The 21,088-nt window shown below is 37.8% G+C and overlaps 1 protein-coding gene across 13 annotated transcripts in view; it reads right to left on the reverse strand.

Moving 5' to 3' along the window:
* The window catches only part of Cask (calcium/calmodulin dependent serine protein kinase), a 350,715-nt gene that overhangs the window by 281,115 nt on the left and 48,512 nt on the right, over positions 1 to 21,088 (reverse strand). For 7 of the 13 annotated variants that reach the window (XM_060375172.1, XM_060375170.1, XM_060375165.1 and 4 more), the window contains exon 2: positions 361 to 473. In XM_060375172.1, coding sequence (XP_060231155.1) covers positions 361 to 473 — 113 coding nt within the window. Of the gene's footprint in view, positions 1 to 342; positions 474 to 21,088 lie in introns of all 13 variants that reach the window. The other 6 variants (XM_060375163.1, XM_060375171.1, XM_060375166.1 and 3 more) reach the window with 1 other exon arrangement.

Genomic DNA, 21,088 nt, shown 5'->3' on the forward strand with positions numbered 1-21,088 from the left:
TGCTTCATCCTTGCAATTATTTCCCTTCCTTCCCATCCTACATCTAATACAACAGGACTGAAATTAAACCCTAGAAAATATACATCTGTATTTCACTCTCTTTCTATTTAAAACCAAACCAAACCAAACCAAACCATAAGTTCATAAAGATCCGACATGACTATTAATGCTTCCATATTTCAAATGAGATCTTTTAGGTTTTTCAGTAACTGCAACTGGAGTTCAGACTGTCTCCACCCACTTCCCTTCTATATCACATCCTCTGCATCCCCAACCCCAGATGAGGATAGGTTGATAAATGGATTTTGGAGATGGAATAAAGCCAGACATCAAATAACTTACTTGAAATCCATCTCTTACCTTCTGTACTTAACCCTGGACTTGATGTGAACTTGGCTACATCAACAATTTTTACAGCAAATTGTTGCCCAGTTTCTCTGTTGATACATCGCCGTACAACACTGAAGGGACCCCTAAAAAACAAAAAGTAAATTTTAATTCACTGATTTTAAGTTTCTTTTTTTTATCAACATCTGACTGTTTCCTTATTTATCACAGCCAAACTATATAACCAGTGATCTATATCTTATTTCAATCTTCAAATATAGTTTCACAATAAAATTTAAGTGATGTAATTTTGAATGTTTTGTTGTCTTATTCAAAGGTAATTCATCGTTTTAAGATAAGGAAGGTAAAACTTAGGTTTTCAATTCAATATAATTAAAAAAATCTAAATAGTATCCTTATATTCAGGGCCAACAATAACTAGTAATTCTATATAATCGTTAACATTTGACACATAGAGAAGTTCAGAGAAGTGGTAGTGTACAGAGACACACTTTTTTGAGACTTCATTTTAATTACAACATTTCTTCCTTCCTTTTCCTCCCTCCAAATCCTTCCATGTATTGCTCCCTGCTTTCTTTCAAACCCATAGCCTCTTTTTTTCATCAATTGCTATTGCATGTATATAAGACACACTCTTTTTGAAGCAGAAAGTCAAATGATTAACACCTCCCTTTACCTTACCCACAAACCTAACCATTATCACCACATCCTACTGGGTTTTTCTCCATCACTCATTGCCATGTCATAAACTCTGAACTGTAAGCTCCCCATTTTTTTTCTGTGACTAATGAAAAATGTTTCTCATTCATTGTTGTAGTGTTTTTAAAGGAAAACCTAAGATTATGTTCTCACTTATAATCCTAGAGAAAAAGTTTTATACACATGCACACACACACACAATCAAGGGCTAAGCAATCACTACATAAAATAAGGAAAAATTATCTTCAACAAAATCTGAACAACAGTCCTGAGCAGGAACTTTAGAAGAAAAAATTACTACATGATTTGGTTTCCAGCAATCTTTCCAGACTGACCCCAAATTCTCCATCATTCTAAAACTTCAAATCAAAAACATGTTAAACTGCCATAAGAAATGAACTGCCTTACAGTAAAAGTCACTGCACTGGTCTAGTGATTTGCTTACCTACTCCACCCTGCAATCTTCATCAGTGACTCAATTCTTGACACACAGTTTGATATACAGAGTGAAATCAAAATGTCAATATTTGAGTCCAGGAAACACACACACACACACACACACACACACACACACACACACACACAGGGTAAGAGTGTGTGTGAAAGAGAGATCTTTGAGATGAACAGTTTGCAAATAAATATTAGAATTCAAGATACCCCAAAGACAGATTTCTTGAATCAAATTGGCACTTCAACTATGATTTAACCACTAAATACAGGAGCATTGTGAATGCATACAATTTTTCACTTCCTACTGGTAGAATTTTTTTTTAAAAAGGAAACTTTCATTGGCTTTTATAGGACATTGTATTTGTTCTCATGGTGCATACAGAAAAACATTTATATAGTGCTCCTTTGACTTGTAATACAGTTTCTTTTTCCCTTTTTAATTAAAGAATAACCAAATAAATTTAATCTAACCTATACATAAATATGTGATAGCATATGAAATGCTATCATTACGACCATTAATTACACCCAACTTCAAATCTTTCCACAATCAGCAAAGCTAACCTGGAAGGGAAAAAAGGGTTAATAATGTTAACTTTCAGATTAGACGTCTACGGAATTAAAACCTTTCCCACAATCACTGAAAACCAGTGAAAGATGATCTTCTGTGACAACACAACAAATTGAGGCAGGGCTCCCACAAATGCTCCATTTTTAACCTGGATGTCTTACTTGTGATTATTTGGTCTGACAATAGCATACAATTTCAGGAAATATTTAACACAATTAGGTTTTTGTCCAAACAAAAGATCTCTCTCTCTCTCTCTCTCTCTCTCTCTATATATATATATATATATATATACACACACATATATATATAAATATATACATATATATATGTATATATACATATATATATAAATATATACATATATATGTGTGTGTATATATATATACACATAAATATATGTGTGTGTGTGTATACATTTATATATACATTTTGTGTAGTGTAATTCAACTCACTGAATCATTTTGGAGAATTTCTGAGTTCTGACTCTGGGATTGTTTGCGGTCAATCCAGTCAATTTTAAAACCCTTTTCCTGCTTGAACAAAGGTAAGGAAGAAAGCATAGGCTTCTCCTGCTACCCTTTTATGAGACTCAAATTAAGATAGCTAGAAAGAAAGTAGAGAAAAAGCAAGGAGACAACAAACCACCTTTAAAAAAATAGGAAGACACACACACACAAAACAACAGTAGTTAAAGCAAAAAAGAGGCTATGAATTTGAAAAAGAATAGGGAAGTACATTTGAGTACTTAGAGGGAAAGTAGAAATGATATAATTATAATCTCAAATATATTTTTAAAAATCTGAATACAGATCAAATTAAATCCACTAATGCATTAAGCTTATTTAATAAGGTTAAAACAAAGTGTGTTTATGAATCCTTCAAGACCTGAGCACAAGTCATAAGTAAAGCATATTAAAGATTTCTCCTTAATGACATGCAAGAAATTAACAAAGGTGAGTTGAGCCAAATTTAATAATTTAAAAGACATGGAAGTATACTCTGAGGTTGCTTGTGATTTCATTCACAACTTGAAACCCAGCAGACACTGATAAAAGATATAATTTGGGTTCGTCTGTTATGAAAATGGAAAGGGTAATTTAACAGTGTCAACATTAAACATATATATTTATTATATTTAGTTGACAGTTTAGGGAATAATAAAACTTCAGGAAGAACAGATTGCAGTTTGGCTTGTACCCTTTCTTGACATTTGACATTTTTACTTTAACTTTTTTAAACGAAATTAAAGTTATTTAATTTATTAAAGCCAATTCTTCAGTATTGATGTGGATTTTCTTTCTCTACTAGGGTATTGACCAAAATAGAATAACTGATGGTATTTCAGATTTGATTAAATATTGCTGGGGGAGAGAGACTGTATCTATTCATTTACTTTTGAAGATGTGGCTGCTGGTAGGCTCCCCAATGCTTCAGTGGTTGTCTTTATCTCTGCCCTTATGGGCAGCACTAACTAGACTTGATTCATTAAATAAAAAAGGCATGAAGTTGGGAGGGGTGTGTTAGGGGAATACTGGAGGGACTAGACGGGGAAGTTAAGGCAGATATAATCATATTTCATTGTATATACTATGACGTTCTCAAAAATAGGAAACCCATAACAAAACAAATATTTGTAGACATGCGTTCGCCTGCACACAAACACACTTTTCATTCACCTCCTTACAAATACCAAAGATTGACAGGAATTATAACACAAAGTTCTTATTAAGGTGGGTGGCTACTTACATATTTCTATGGGTTTTGAAATTTTTAAATTCAGTCTGCTGTGTGACAATTAAAAGCAAATATATAATACATACTAACCACTCTCAATCTCAACCCTGTTCCATCTCACTACTACTCCTTTATACATACACACCCTCTTTTCTACAACTCTTTCTCACTCACATTGGTGTCTTTTTGTTTTAATTTGTGATCCACTGTGTTTAACCAGGGCTGTAAAGTGAGTGTGAATTTGGAACTATCTGTTGGAACCTGGTGGGCTCAACAGTGGATACATAACTGGAGCCAATTATTCCCCTGTTCCTAGAAACTGTCAATAGCCAATAATACGACAGTAAGGTGCATAAATCCCTTCTTTTTTAACACAGCCTGTCTTGTGTGTGGGCCAGTGAGGGTAACTGCAGTTGCCAAGTTCATGACTGTGACAGTTATATTGAGTTCAAAAGATCGCATTTCACAGGCTTTCACCTTTTCTTCTGGCTTTTGCATACTTCCTATACCACTCTCTGACAGTGTTCTCGGAACCTTAGAAGGAGAAGCGTAAATGCCTGTTTAGGACTGAGCCTTCAACCATCACCCATTCTCAGAATCTTATGGATCTAGTCTTTGCATTCATTTCTGATTACTGTAAGAGGAGGTTTTTCTTATTACATCTGAGAGCAACCTTTGTCAATGGGTATAAGCATCCATATTATCCAGTTTGATAATGTAACGCTTTTGTTACCTCAGTTGGGCTACTACCTCCCTAAGCATAAATTGTTAAGTTGGCTTATTGTACTAGTTATGAGTTTCCCCTCTTTAGAACAGGCCTCAAATCTCATCCTCACAACTGTGCCACTATTGCACAGGTAGGCAGGTTGTATTTTCTGTTCCATAGAGTACACAGATGGGTAAGACCAATGATACTTTTTCTCTCCCAGCAGTGTGTAGAGTAACACAGTCTGGGACTGCGAGACGAGCCAGCAAGAAGAATATTTCCAGCTCAATTTCAGCCTGTTTTGTATCTTGCAATTAGGTATTCAGTATCTTTAGCAAAAAGTTCATATCCTCTAATGACCATTCAGTGGCTTTTTGTGAATAACTAAAAGTACCAACAACTTGTTTTGCTTTGGGGACATCTGGGGCTTCCTTGATGACCTTCTGTGAAGGCATCCCATACCTGATATTGGAAATTTTACTCAGTAGCCCATTGTTTGTAGGAGTACCATTATCTACTCACACAGGTTCATTCCCATTTGAAAGGTTTCAAATAAATAACCAAATGATGCACCTAAAGTCTTGGAAAAAGCAAGAACAAACCAAACCTGAAAACTCTAGACAGGGAGAAATAGATCAGGGCTAGATGTAGTGGTACATCCTTATAATCATAGCACAAAGGAAGGCAGGTTTCTGTGACTTTGAGGCCAGCCTGCTCTACATAAGTTCCAGGCCACCTTTACATAGGAAGTTCTAGAAGTTCACACAGTGAGACCTTGTCTCAAAAAATTAATATCAAAATAGAAATTAATGAACTAGAAATGAAGAAACAAATATAATACAAAGAATCAATGAAACAAAGTTGTTTTTCTGAAAAGATAAGCAAGACTGACAAACCCTTTTCCAATTTAACCAAAAGGCAGACGGTCCAAGTCAATAAAATAAGATATGAAAAGTGAGATGTTACAACAGAGACCAATGAAATCTCTATTTCACTCACTTGGAAAATCTAAAAAAAAAAAAAAAAAAAAAAAAAAAAAAAAAAAAAAAAAAAAACCAAACAACAGTTTAATTTTCAGATGTATATGACCTATCAAAATTAAACCAAGATGAAATAAAAATTTAAACATCTGAACATATATCCAGCAACAACACTGAAACAGTAATAAAAGGTCTCCCAATTGAAAACACCTCAGAAGCAGATGGATTCACTGCAGAATTCTACTAAATCTCTTGATACTATGAAGATTGTTCCACAAAATAGAAATGAAAGGAATAGTCCCAAATTCTTTTTATGAATACAGTATTATCCCAATACCAAAGCCAAATAAAGAAACAAAAACATCATCAAAATACATATTGTTATAACATCTGCTAGAGCTCTGGAAAGTCTATAACTGTCATCTGCAAACATACAGAACAATTTCCTTCACTTTTCATTTATAAGAAAAGTTAAATGTTGGCAATAGATAATTCTGATATAAAAGCTAAGTATAATGTAAAAGAGACTAGAATTACATGAAACTATGCTACAAATTATGCTTAGTTTCCAAACCACCAAGATTAAACTGAGCACAGAACATCTAACTTACTTCCCAAATCTACTAAAAGGGATTTAAAGAAAAGAGTAGGAGAACAAGAGAGGTGAAATAGTAATAAAGTTGAGGGATAAGAGTATACACATATACAACAAGGTTAATTGATCCAGCAGACTTGGGAGAGCTGATTCAGAGAATACAAGAAAGGATATTTGAAATGAAAACCCATTTACAGAATCACCAAGAATCTCATGAATCTGGAACTAGAAGAAATTTGTTAAAGCAGCAGTTTAGGTCCCTGTCCTATCTTATACAATGCATAATTGCTCCTTTCTCATTCTAACAGGATTCATTCTTTAGAGACAGCAATACATTCTCAGGACCAGAGAGAAGGCCACTGAGAAAGGAATAGTACATAGAAAGCAAAGGAGTACGTGGTCACATATATATGGTTTATTGACAGTCTCAGACTTTTTCTCTAACAAAGGGAATGTTGAAAGTTAGATCTTTACCCTGAAACGAGATGAAACATGTTTCTTATTGAATATCTGACCAAATCAGGGGAAAAGATGAAAAAACAGGATGAGGTCCTTCACGTCATTCAACTACATCCCAGATTCTTTTTTTTTTTAATTCTCTATTAATTACACTCTATTCACTTTATATCCACCCTGTGGTTCCCTCCCTCCTCCTGTCCCAATCCCTCCTTTCCTCCACCCTCTGCATGCATGCCCCTTCCCAAGTCCACTGATAGGGGAGGGCTTCTTTTCCTTCCTTCTGATCCTAGTCAATTAGGTCTCATCAAGAGTGGCTGTATTGTCGTCTTCTTCTGTGGCCTGGTAAGGCTGCTTCCCCCTGGGGGCAGGGGGTAATTAAAGAGCAGGCCAATCAGTTCATGTCAGAGACAGTCTCTGTTCCTATTACAATGGAACCCACTTGGACACTGAACTGCCCTGGGCTACATCTGTGCAGGGGTCTTAGGTTATCTCCATGCATAGTCCTTGGTTGGAGTATCAGTCTCAGGAAAGACCCCTGTGCTCAGACTGTTTGGTTCTGTTGCTCTCCTTGTAGAGTTCCTGTCCTCTCCAAATCTTAGTATTTCCCACTTCTTACATAAGATTCCCTGCACATTGTCCGACAGTTGGCCATAAGTCTCAGTGTCTGCTTTGATAGTCTGCAAAGTAGAGCCTTTCAGAGGTCCTCTGTGGCAGGTTCCTAGCTTGTTTCCTGTTTTCTTCTTCTTCTGTAGTCCATCCTCTTTGCCTTTCGGGATGGGGATTGAGCATTTTAGCCAGAGTTCTCCCTCTTGATTAGTTTCTTTAGGCGTACAGATTTTAGTAGGTTTATCCTATATTATATGTCTATATGAGTGAGTATATACCGTGTGCATCTTTCTGCTTCTGGTATATTCCAGATTCTTACAACGTAAATCTGAAGGTGTCACAGACACAAAATAATTTTGGTAAAAGTTTTCTCATGGCCAAAAAAAAAAAAAAAAATCAAATGTGCAATAAATCTGAGATGTTTCTGGCATCACTCACTGGTACTGTGTTAACAGCTTTGGCTTTGAACACACAGCAGCATGCCCATTTTGCACTGCATATGCCACTATGCCACTCAACACCAACGACTGCTTCCTAAAACACATTAGCTCAGATTTTAGACTGATATGGTATGAGCTACAGTGCATTTAATGTACATAGGATACTTTCTGCTCTTCTAAAAACAACGTTTTGATAATGAAAATCAGACTTTTAATATTTTCCTACTATGATTCCTGAGCATGTAGTAAATTAGTATATCCCCAGATTAAATTGGGTCAGACTGACTTTTTTAAAATTTATATTTTATATTATTTATTTGTTTATTACAATTTATTAACTCTGTATCCCTACTGGAGCCCCCTCGCTCATCTCCTCCCAGTCTCCACCCACCCTCCTTCTTCTGCCACTATGCCCTTTCCCTCGTCCCCTGATAGGGGAGCACCTCCTCCCCTTCTATCTGACCCCAGCCTCTCAGGTCTCATCAAGGCTCGCTGCATCATCTTCCTCTGTGGCCTGGCAAGGCTGCACAACGCCCCCCCGCCAAGAGGTGATCAAAGAGCCTGCCACTGAGTTCATGTCAGAGACAGACCCTGTACCCCTTACTAAGGAACTCACTTGAGCAGCCTATGGTTTCCTCTGAACAGGGGAACTAGGTCCTCTCCATGCAAGGTCCTTGGTTGGAGTATCAGTCTCTGTAGGGGCCCCTGGACCCAGGTTTTTTGGCTTTGTTGTTCTCCTTGTAGAGTTTCTGTTCACTTCAGGTCTTTCTGTCTCCCTCTTCTTCCATAAAATTTCCAGCACTCTGAATAGTGCTACCTCAAGATTCAGCTATATCACTTCCAGACATATACCCAAAAGATGCCCCGCCATACAATAAAGACATTTGCTCAACTATGTTCATAGCAGCTTTATTTGTAACAGCCAGAATCTGGAAATTACCTAGATGTCCCTCAATGGAAGAATGGATACAGAAAGTATGGTATATTTACACAATGGAATACCACTCAGAAATTAAAAACAGGGAAATAATGAAATTTGCAGGCAAATGGTGGAAACTAGAAAAGATTATTCTGTGTGAGGAAACCCAGAAGCAGAAAGTTACATATGGTATATACTCACTTCTAAGTGGATATTAACCATATAATATAGGATACACATACTAATATCTATAGCTCTAAAGAAGCTAAACAACAAGGAGGACCCTAGGGAAGATGCTTAATACGTAGTCAGAAGGGAAAAAAGCATAGACACTGGAAGTAGGAGATGAGTAACAGAATAGGAGACTTCCACAGAGGACCTCTGAAAGACTCTACGCACTAGGGTATCGAAGCAGATGCTGAGACTCAGATTGACTTTTAAAATCACTGTTTGAGTTTCTGACTTAAGTTTCATTGGAAAAAAATCATTAAATGAATTTTGGCTTGATAGTAGACAGAATATTTAACAGTTTCTAAAATGGTAAATAAATTTCTATCATTTTCTATTGTGTATTTATGCAAAACAGTGTTCTCAGCATTGACAACTGCAAAATCAGTATCAATCAGCTCTCAAAAATATTTAATATGCTCTAAGCTCTTTGATATCAGGCAAGATTTAATTCATGTAAAAATGATCAATCCACTTAATTAGTGTACAAACTTGTTTTTATCCCTAACAAATGGTAAAACTATATATACACAAAGGAATTGTTTTAAAGTAAATTTCTGTATGACTTATAAAAGTAAATGTTTGATCTGTATGCATATTTTACCTGCAGTTGAATAAAAATTTCTCAGGTGAAAAGAGGTCATGATTAGAAAAACTTTAAGATGCCCTGAACTAATTACATCATCTTCAAAAGAGACTCATGGTCAGCTTTTAATCCTACTGTGTGGTTTCCCAAGTTAGCATTATTGCCATTTTGAGCCGAGTGTTTTTTATTTTTTTTCTTGTATAAGAACATAATATGCACTGTACTCACTGAAGACTGGTAGTAACCCCAGGCTTTGATAATAATAAGAAAAATGTCTCTAAGTGTTACAAATGTCCCTGGGGTAGGAGGGCAATACCACCTCCAATGAAGAGCAATGCTTGATTTCTAATCATGGCCAGACAGCCATGGTTCCTACAACTTCTGGAGAAGGGTGTAAAACAGGGGTCAATGTTAAAAGAAAGCATAATTCAGAGCAAACAGACCAAACAAGAGCAGCACTGATAAGGTTTAATGACTATGAAACAAAACCAGAAATTTTAGCAAACAAAAAGGTGCTTAAAAAAAAATGAACACATGAAGAAACGTAAAACTCAACATACAGGTAGACAGGTGGTACTAAGGAAATCTCCCATAAAGCACAAATAATAACAATAAAAAAAACAATAAAGAAAAAACTTCCCATTTTAAAGGGTCTTACCAAAGATTCAGCAAAATATATAGCTCAAGTCTATACACACACACTACTGTGAATAAAATTTTCACATTTCCAGATACAGAGGTAAGAGTGCACAGAAAGAAAGTTGACCACACTTTGTATATGGTGCCCCAGACAATTGAGTGGCTTCAGAACATGCAGTGGCAACACTAGAACACAAATACAGTCGAGGGATACCTTCATAATAAAGGAACATTACCTCCAACTTTTAATTCTGTATCCAGCCAGAACATCAAAAACCATCAAGGTATTCTCAGATACTAGAAAGCTTACAAAATTACTTATCATGCATACATTGTAGAAAACTTAGTATAGAATATTTTGCACACAGGAGTGTACCAATTAAAAACACACTAAAGGGATTTTTTTAAATTTTAGTATTTTAAAATTATTTTTTATTTCTTTACAATTTACTCATTATATATCCCAATTGAAGCCCCTGCCTTCAACTTCTCCCAGTCCCACACTCCCTCCCTCTTTCCCCCATCTCCTTCTCCTAGTCCACTGAAAAGGGGAGTTCTCCTCCTCTGCCTTTTGCCCCTAGCTTATCAAGTCTCATCAGGACTGCATGGATCCTCTTCCTCTGTGGCCTGGTAAAGTCTCATCGCTAGGGGCAAGTGATCAAAGAGCAGGCAACTCAGTTCATGACAGAGTCAGCCCCTGCTCCCTTTACTCGGAGACCCATATGGAGAGTGAGTTGCCAATTGACTACATCTGAGCAGGGGGTCTAGGTCCTCTCCACGCATGGTCCTTGGTTGGTGCATCAGTAAAACAAAGAACACTGTCAACAGAACAAAACAACAGCCGACAGACTGGGAAAAAGATCTTCACCAACCCTACATCCAACAGAGAACTAATATCCAGAACATAAAAAGAACTCAAGAAATTAGATACCAACACACCAAGTAATCAAATTTAAAACTGGGGTACAGAGCTAATCACAGAATTCTCAACAGAGGCATATAGAATAGCAGAAAAACACTTAAAGAAAGGCTCAACATCCTTAGTCATCAGGGAAATGCAAATCAAGACAACTCTGAGATTTCATCTTATACCCATCAGAATGGCTAAGATCAATACCACCCCTAGGCATATATCCAAAAGAGGCTCAAGTATGCAATAAAGACATTTGCTCAACCATGTTTGTAGCAGCTTTATTTGTAATAGCCAGAAGATGGAAACAACCCAGATGCCCCTCAGCTGAAGAATGGATACAGAAATTGTGGTACATCTGCACAATGGAATATTACTCAGCAATGAAAAACAAAGAAATCATGAAATTTGCAGGTAAATGGTGGGAACTGGAAAGGATCATCCTGAGTGAGCTGTCCCAGAAGCAGAAAGACACACACGGTATATACTCACTCATATAGACATATAATATAGGATAAACCTACTAAAATCTGTACATCTAAAGAAACTAATTCAGAGGGAGGACTCTGGCTAAAATGCTCAATCCCCATCCCAAAAGGCAAAGAGGATGGACATCAGAAAAAGAAGAAAACAGGAAACAAGTTAGGAACCTGCCACAGAGGGCCTCTGAAAGGCTTTGCTCTGCAGACTATCAAAGCAGATGCTGAGACTTAGGGCCAACTGTTGGGCAGAGCGCATGGAATCTTATGAAAGAAGTGGGAAATAGTAAGATCTGGAGAGGACAGGAACTCCACAAGGAGAACAACAGAACCAGAAAATTTGAACACAGGGTCTTCCCAGAGACTCATACTCTAACCAAGTACCAGGCATGGAGATAACCTAGAACCCCTGCACAGATGGAGCCCATGGCAGTTCAGTGTTCAAGTGGGTTCCATAGTAATGGGAAGAGGGACTGCCACTGACATAAACTGATTGGTGTGCTCTTTGATCACCTACCCCTTAAGGGGGAGGGGGCAGCCTTACCAGGCCACAGAAGATGACAATGCAGCCACTCCTGATGAGATCTGATAGACTAAGATCAGAAGGAAGGAGAGGGGGACCTCCCCTATCAGTGGACTTGGGGTAGAGCATGCATGAAAAAGGGGGAGGGAAAGTGGGATTAGGAGGGAGGAGGGAGGGATTTATGGGGGATACAAAGTGAATAAAGTGCAATTAATAAAATTATATATATATATATATATATTAAAAGGATGATAAAAACAGATAGTACACTTGATCTTAGTCAAAAGACCTTGCATGGACTGGACCTAGGACCCCTACACAGATGTAGTGATGGGTAGCTGGGTTTTCAGGTGGGTTCCCTAATAAGAAGAACAGGGGCTCTTTCTGACATGAACTCTTCTGCCAGCTTTTCAATCTCTTCCCTCTGGAGAGACTGCTTTGTCAGGCTATAAGGAAAGAGGACATACCCAGCACTGATAGGACTTAATGAGCTGTGGTGGATAGAAAGTGGGCTCCCTTCTGCTGAAGGATAAGGGAGAAAGAATGGGGAGAGGGAGGCAGGGTTGGAATGGGAGTGAGGAGGGATAAGGTTAAGACCAGGATCATATGAAAAAAGGGGGAGTTAGTATGGCCTGGAGAGGACAGGAGCTCCACAAAGACCAAATATATCAGGGCACAGGGTCTTTTATGAGACTGTTTCTCCAACCAAGGACCATGTATGGCTATAACCTAGAACCCCTGCTCCGATGTAGCCCATGGTAGCTCAGTATCCAAGTAGGTTCCCTAGTAAAGAGAACAGGGACTGTCTCTGACAAGAACTCAGTGGCTGGCTCTTTGACTCCCATGCCTCCCGAAGGAGGAGCAGTTGCTAGGCCAGAGAGGAGGACATTGCAGCCTGTCCTGAAGATACCTGATAAGCTAGGGTCAGATGGAAAGCGAGGAGGTTCTCACCTATCAGTGGACTTGGAAAGGGGCAGAGAGGAGATGATGGAGGGAGGGTGGGACTGGGAGGGAATGAAGGAAGGGGCTACAGCTGGGATACAAAGTAAATAACTTGTGATTAATATAAAAAAATAAAAATTATTAAAAAAAAAACCTCAAGTGACAACATATGCTGGGGAGGTTGTGGAGAAAGGGAAACCCTCCTCCCTTGCTGGTGGGAGTATAAATTTGTACAAGCACTTTGGAAATCAATCTGGCACCTTCTTAAAAAACTGGGAATAGTTCTACCTCAAGATCCAGCTATACCACTCCTGGGCATATACTCAAAAGATGACCTACTATTCAACAAGGACATTTGCTCAACTATGTTCATAGCAGCTTTATTTGTAATAGCTAGAATCTGGAAACAACCTAGATGCCCCTCAACCAAAGAATGGAGACAGAAATTGTGATACAATTACACAATGGAATGCTACTCAGCTATTAAAAACAAGAAAATCATGAAATTTGAGGCAATTGGATGAAACTAGAAAAGACCACCCTGAATGAGGTAGCCCAGGAGCAGAAATATACAGATGCTATATACTCACTTATAAATAGATATTAGCCATATAATATAGGATAGCCCTACTAAAATCTATAGACCTAAAGAAGCTAAACAAGGAGGACCCTAAGGAAGATAACTTAATTCTCATTCAGAAGGGAAAACAGGATAGACACTAGAAGTGGTAGAAGAAAGAGAACAGGACTGGAGCCTACCACAGATGTCCTCTAAACAACTCTACACAGCAGGGGACCAAGAAGATGCAGAGACTCACAGCCAGCCTTTGGACAAAGTGCAGGGAGTCTTATGGAAGAAGGAGGAGATAGAAGGACCCAGAGGGGACAGGAGTTCCTCAAGGAACTAACTAAAGCACATCACAGAAGATTCTATCTGCAGTAGCTAGGAATTAACAAAGATGCACAACTGGACAGTGTGTAGAGAGTGAGAGACTTTGGAGCATTCATTTCTAAATGGGATGTCTTCAAACTCTTCCCACAAAGCTTAGGGATCTATGTGGAAGAGAAGGCAGAAAGACTAAGAGCCAGAGGTGATGGATGACTCCAAGAAAACAGTATCTACCAGACACAAAAGGACTGATGAACATATGAACTCAGAGACATGGCAACACACACACACACACACACACACACACACACACAACCTATACAGGCTCAAGCTAGATAGGGTCCCAGAACTGGAAAGGGAGAATGGACCCCCAGGATTCCATCCCTAGTCATGAAGCTATTTGCAGTTATTACCCACTGTCAAAGGGAAAATCAATTTTCTCCAATGTAGTGTCATTGGGTATATCAACCAAAATGAAGATCAAATCCCACACCCATGAGTGGTTGGTCAATGCAAATTCCAGTTTCTATAGTTGTGTGTGTGTGTGTGTGTGTGTGTGTGTGTGTGTTGGTATTTCTTGTCTTGTTTTGGGGGATTTTATTTGTTTTTTGTTTTCTAAAAGAGAGTGAGAACATAAAGTTGGGTAGGTGGGACGACCTGGGAGGAGTTGAAAATAGAGAAGGAACATGATCAAAATATATTGTATAATTTGTTTGAGACAGGGTCTCTTTATATAGTCCCAGCTGTCCTGAAACTCATTACGTAGTACAGGTTGCCCTCAAATTCACAGAGGTGCCTGTCTCTGAATGCTAGGATTAAAGGTGAGTGTCACCATGCCTAACAAAAAGCTCTTAGACCTCAGTTTTTTGCAGAAATACAACACCAAGGCTAATTGTTTAACAAAGTGTATTCTGCATAGCATCACAGGGGTTCCACATCAGAAACTGGCCCATTAAAGAAACAATATTTTTAAAACCAAGTCTTCAGTTTTTCTCCTTTTTACTAATTTTCTACTAGTGCTCATGAATAAAATTACTTATAATTAGTGCTAGTATAATCACAATTGCCAAATTTTCTGTGCATAATTCAATACTTATAAACTTGAAACTAATAATTATTTAAGTCTGAAAGTGTGAAATTACATTGTAAATCACATTTTCAAAGTAATGTGTTTTGTTGCAATTCACTAACGTAGATTGTTTTCAAGATAGCACATTATTGTATAATAGTATTGTTGGAAGCTATTATCACAACTGTATCTAAGAGTGAGTGGGATTAATACTTAGGCTCAAAAGCTACCTTTAGCAGCCTGCTTTTCAGTAATAATGTGGAATGTTATTAATCTCGTCCCTGTTCAGAACCACGTTTTAAAGATTCCTAGTTAAACCTACTAATAAATCACATAAAATTAATGTATCTAATTTAAATGAAGTTAGCAAAAGAAATCTTGAGGCCAGCAATACTCCCTTCTTTCCCTAATATTCATTTTAACTGCTTAAGGTTATACAATATTGATATTAAAACAAAAGAAACAAAACACAATTAGCTAACACATTAAATTGATATTTTCTAATTTGGTACCACGTGGAGTTCTTTAACGAATGAAAATTTCTGTGAGTCTTAGCACCTGTTCTATCCCTTACTGGGTGGAGTCTTTCAGAAGACCCTCTATTGTAGGCTCCCATCCTGTTTCCTCTCTTCCACTGCTTCTGTTGTCTATCCTTTTTGCCATTCTGAATGAGATTTAAGCATCCTTCTTAGGGTCCTCCTTAGTGTTTAGCTTCTTTAGGTTGGTAGATGGCTATCCTGTATGGCTAATATTCGCTTATAAGTGAGTGTATATAATGCCTGTCTTTCTGTTTCTGGGTTACCTCACTCAGGTTCATCTTTTCTAGTTCCATCCATTTGCCTGCAAATTTCATGATTTCCTTGTTTTTTATAGCTGAGTAGTATTCCATTGTGTAGATGTACCACAATTTCTGTATCCATTCCTCCATTGAGGGACATCTAGCTTGTTTCCAGATTCTGGCTACTACAAATAAAGCTGCTATGAACATAGTTGAGCAAATGTCCTTATTGAATGGTAGAGCATCTTTTTGGTATATGCCCAGGAGTGGTATATCTGTATTTTGAGGTAGTGCTATTCCTAGTTTTCTGAAAGCACCAGATTGATTTCCAAAGTGGTTATACAAGTTTGCACTCCCACCAGCAATGGAGGAGAGTGCAGGGAGTCTTATGGAAGAAGAGGGGTGTGGGGATAGGACATGGAGGGAACAGGAGCCCCACAAGGAGACCAACAAAGCTAAAGGATCAGAGCCCAAGGGGTCTTGCAGAGACTGAAGAACCAAGGAGGACCATGCATGGAGAGGACCTAGACCCCCTGCTCAGAAGTAGACAACTGGCAGCTCAGTCTCCATGTGGATCCACAAATAAGGGAGCAGGGGCTGCCTCTGTCATGAATTCAGCTGCCTTTGTTGATTTGTCTTTGATCACTTGCCCCTGTTGATTTTCCCTACCAGGCCACAAAACAGATCTAGGCAGTACTGATGAGACTTGACAAGCTTGGCAAAGTAGGAGAACTCCCCCTTTCAGTGTACTAGGGGAAGGAGATGAGGGTAAAGAGATAGGGGGAAGAGGGAGGGAAGGTGGGACTGGGAGAGTTGAGGGAAGGGGCTTCAATCGATATATAATGAATGAATTGTGAAAAAAAATTAAAAATTTAAAAAATAAAATTTTATGAGTCAAGTCAGGTTGTGAAACATCACGTGAAGACCTATTTTGTCTTCTTTATATCCTGTGACATGTTAGTGACCCAGTCTTGTGGTTGGGAATAAGCATCACTTCATTGCTGTTCTCTGTCTATCCCTACTACCCATGCAGAAATTGTTGTTCTCTAAAAAACAAAACAAAACAAACAAACAAAAAAAACCTGATGCTACAGTGGCATTAATTTTTCTTTTAAAGGTTAAATTTGTTCTTTGACAAATTCATATAAATATATATATATATCTCATATATATATATGATCTGAATCATAGTATCTAGAAATGTACTATTTAGAACATGCATTATCATGTTGTAATGTCTTAAGGGCTATTCAAGTATCATTTTTTTCTGTAACAAATACCCAACTATGGCATATAAACTGTTGACTAAATAACTTGGGAGGTGTTAATCCAATTGTTTGCTTAATAAAGGATGGAAAAGATTTAGCTATGTAATTTAAATGTCTATTCATTAATACTCCCCAAAGTAATTTACTTCCTTTTACAATTGTTAATATAAGCATATTCAGCAGGCAACCTCTGGTCTTTTAACCAAAAAACACTTAACACAATGGCAAAGCATGCAAAGGAAATAACCATTTACACTCAATTATCCAGCTCGGTGCAGGGCAGCAGAAAATAGATTTTGAATTATAATTGTAGTAATCAGTTTCTAGGTCTAAAGAAGTAAAGTAGATGATCTGGAAAATAATTGCTTTGGGGAAAGAAATCTGAAAATAAGAGTACAGTGGATGTAATTGTTTAAGGAAGATAGTAAAATATTAAGTTAGGTAAGAAACCCAAGTCCCTCAATGTAACAATAGTGTATGCTAGTTAGTAATGTTTACTTGCAACCAGTCCAAAGAACAGAACAACTTTTCAGCACCTATATGACTTCCTATTAACAAATAAGCTACGAAATGAAGTATGAAGAACAAGAAAACAACAGCCAACCGCATCCCTCAAAACTAGTGAAAGTGAAGTCCTGAGCTTTCTCTTTCCCCCTTTCCCTTTTGTAGTTCAAGGTAACTCCTAATAGTTTAGCCAAAAGTTATGGTACCATTCTTGACCATTTTCTTCCACATTCAAATTTTAATTAATTAGGTAATGCTCTGACTGTACTTTGAAAATCATTTCACTAAGTTGATTGTTGGAACAACTTTGGGACACTGAACAAAAATCTTCTTCAGTTCATTCCAGTATCTGCTTCATTTCAGCCTTGGAGTCAGTTGAATGCCAATTCTCATTTAAATTGTTTTACCTGGTACTTGTGCCAAAAATATCAGGTATAATGCATATTATAATTCAGAAACAAGGGATTGTAAAATCTTTTATTTTAGCAGGCAGTCACCCTGTTTAGGTTTAGTGTATAGATTCTAGACTGCTTTTGTAGGCTTTCTTTCCAATGAAAGTGTAATTTTTTCAGCAATCACAAGGCTATTCTGGCTTATTCTTCTGAGGCTCTGTGATAGCTAGCATTCATTGTCAACGTGACAAAATCTAGAATCACCTGGAAGATCAGACTCTGAGCATGTCTATTAAAACTGTCTTGATTGAATTAATTCATGTTAGAAGACCCACCCTCTGTGAATGACACCATCCCTTTGCTCAGATCCTGGACTATATAGGTAGAGAAATGACCAGGGAGTGCTCTATTTTCAACAATAGTGAAATAGGTAGCCTGCACCAACCTTCCTAACTGAGGAACAAAATAAAATTTGGAAATACTCACACACACACACACACACACACACACACACACACACACAGAGAGAGAGAGAGAGAGAGAGAGAGAGAGAGAGAGAGAGAGAGGCAGGCAGACACAGAAACAGAGGTACGCCAGAGACTCTTTTTGAAAGTGTCAAATATCTAACAGGATAATTCACTTTTGCTGGTTAAAGATCTAGGCAAGAAGCTATAGATGTGGCTCAGTTGGATGAGTACTTGCCTAGCATGCATGATGTTCCAGGTTTGATCCCTAGCACCATGTAAAACTAGGCATGGGGGCATATTCCTATAATCCCAGTACTAGGGAGGTGAAGGCAAGAAAATTAGAAATATAAGATCATTCTTGGCTCTATAGCAAGTGCAAGACCAACCACGGACATACAAAGACCCTATCTCAAAAATAGGAAAAAAAGAAAGAAAGAAAGAAAGAAAGAAAGAAAGAAAGAAAGAAAGAAAGAAGAAAAAAATCTAGACAGAAACGAGAACCTTTAGTGTTAATTTCAGCCGTACAGAGTTACTTTTGCTTAGTGGACAATTTTCTAAACCTTTGAAGCAGCCATCTTATTGGACTCAGAGGGGCTCAGAAGAATGGATGAGTAAACAGAAGATATAAAACCAACATGAGAAAATTATAATACTTGTTTCCATTTCTCCTGAAAGGTCATTCCCAGCTTGGAAGTAAATCAAATGGAAATATGGTCTCGCATGGATTTTGATTTTCCCCGTCACCTGTTGGTCCACAGGATCTCAAGGAAGTTAGATTTGGCCAGTCCTAACTATGAGCAACCCAATCTCTCAATCTCTCTTCATGGGATTTGTCTACCAAATCTCATGAAAATGAATACTGTTATCTTAGAATGAGCATGAATTAAAATAAAATACAAAGGCAAAGGCATGAGATACGGAAACTGATTATTTTGGCATGCAATGCAAAATATAAACATTGCTCAATAGAATTTAGTGCAACTGAGAGCTGAAGAAAGAACTGTAAAAAACAATCCATGTCAAAAGAAACTATCCAGATTATATCATAGGGGGAAAAAAAAGGAGATGGGTTTCTATCATAGGAGAGAGAAAAAAAACACTTCAGTGAAATAAGCTTTTATATATGTTGATTGTGATCTCCTCAGAAGAGGAGAGAGAATGAGTTAGGACAATATTTGGAGAGATGGATCAGAATTTTTCATAGAATTATTTTCAGAAAATTTTTAACAAACAAGTTTGAGATACTTAGTGAATTATAAAATTGTTAATAATAAATTTGTACCTGGACACATTATAAAAAAATAAAGAAAAAGAGAAAAATATTAACCTGAGCACTATTAAAATGAGAACTATTTTTAAAAACAGCATGACAGCTGATAATAGACATAAGAAGACAAATCAACAAATTTCTAAAAGATACTTCAAACAAAGATGTAACAAAGAATGAAGGGAATGCAAGTTATATACACTTGCATGTTGGGTAAACCTAAACAAAAATCATCTGTAAAAACATAAGTTCTTGTGGGGTTTTTCAAATACAGAAAACATTAAAAACTATGATAGATATTGTATGTTAGGGAGGATTGAAGTTAAATATCCTCGCACTGTCTGAGATAAAGAAAACAAGACTAACTAACATTAATTTTACAACTGCATGGTACATGTTATTTTTAAGGCTAATTACCAAAAAGGTTAAAAGAGGTATTTACCATTCAAACTAGGGAGGAGAGGAAATGTTTTTTAAAGTAATAGATAGGGGAGTGATTTTAGAAAAAAATCACATAAAATAAAAATAAAAATACAGATTGAAACAGGGTATGCAGAGACTTAAATGTATAACTACTTATGTGCCTAGAACAGGAAGAAATATGCAAATAATAAACATTAAATTATAAAGTGCAATAAGGGGAATGAGTCTATAGAGGAAAAATCAGAATGTTTCAAGTGGTTGAAATAGTATTCAGTGGGAATGGGATAGATTTTAGTATTCCGTAGGATAGCCACGGGAAGTGATGCTGAGACTTATGGCCAAATATTGGGTGATACAAAAGAAGTCTTGTGGAAAAGTGGGAGGAAAGAGAAAAGGACCTGGAGGTGACAGAGGACCTCCACAAGAAGACCAACACAGCAAACCAGGGCCCAGAGGGGCTTGCTGAAGCTGAAGCATCAACTAAGGACCATGCATAAACTGGACCAAGAGGATCCCCTTGCAAAATGTAGCCTATGGGCAGCATTGTGTTTCATGTGGGTCTTCAAGTAAAGAAAGTGAGGACTGCATCTGACACGAAATTTCCTGCTAGCTTTTTGATCACTTCCCTCGGGAGGTACTGCCTTGCCAGGCCACAAGGGAAGAGGGCATGATCAGTCTTGATGTGAGTAGACAAGCTGGGGTGGATGGGAAAGGGGGGAAACTCCCCTTTTCTGAGGAATAGGGAAGGGTGTAGGGGGTTTAGGACTGAGAGGTGAGGTAGAATGGGGCTACAAACGCGATGTAAAGTGAATAAAAATAAACTCCCTGCTCAGATGTAGCTGATTGGCAGCTCAATCTCCATGTGGATGCCTGAGTAAGTGGACCAAGGGCTGCCTCTGTCATGAGCTCAGTTGCCTGATCTTTGATCATTTGCCCCTGCCTTACCAGGCCACAGAGGAAGAGGATCCAGTCAGTCCTGATGAGACTTAACAAGCTATGGGCAGATGGCAAAGGTGAACTCCCCATTTCAGTGAACTAGGGGAAGGGGATGGAGGAAAAAGGAAGGGGGAGTGGGACTGGGAGGAGTTGAGGGAGGGGACGTCAATCCAGACATATAATGAATAAACTGTGCAAAAAAATTTAAATTAAAAAAATGGCCTAGACCAGCTGTGGTGACACATGCCTTACTCCTGAGTTAAGTATCTTGGATGTGTCCA

Source organism: Meriones unguiculatus, chromosome X, assembly GCF_030254825.1.
Source record: "Meriones unguiculatus strain TT.TT164.6M chromosome X, Bangor_MerUng_6.1, whole genome shotgun sequence".
In the NCBI taxonomy this organism is placed as follows: Eukaryota; Metazoa; Chordata; class Mammalia; order Rodentia; family Muridae; genus Meriones; species Meriones unguiculatus.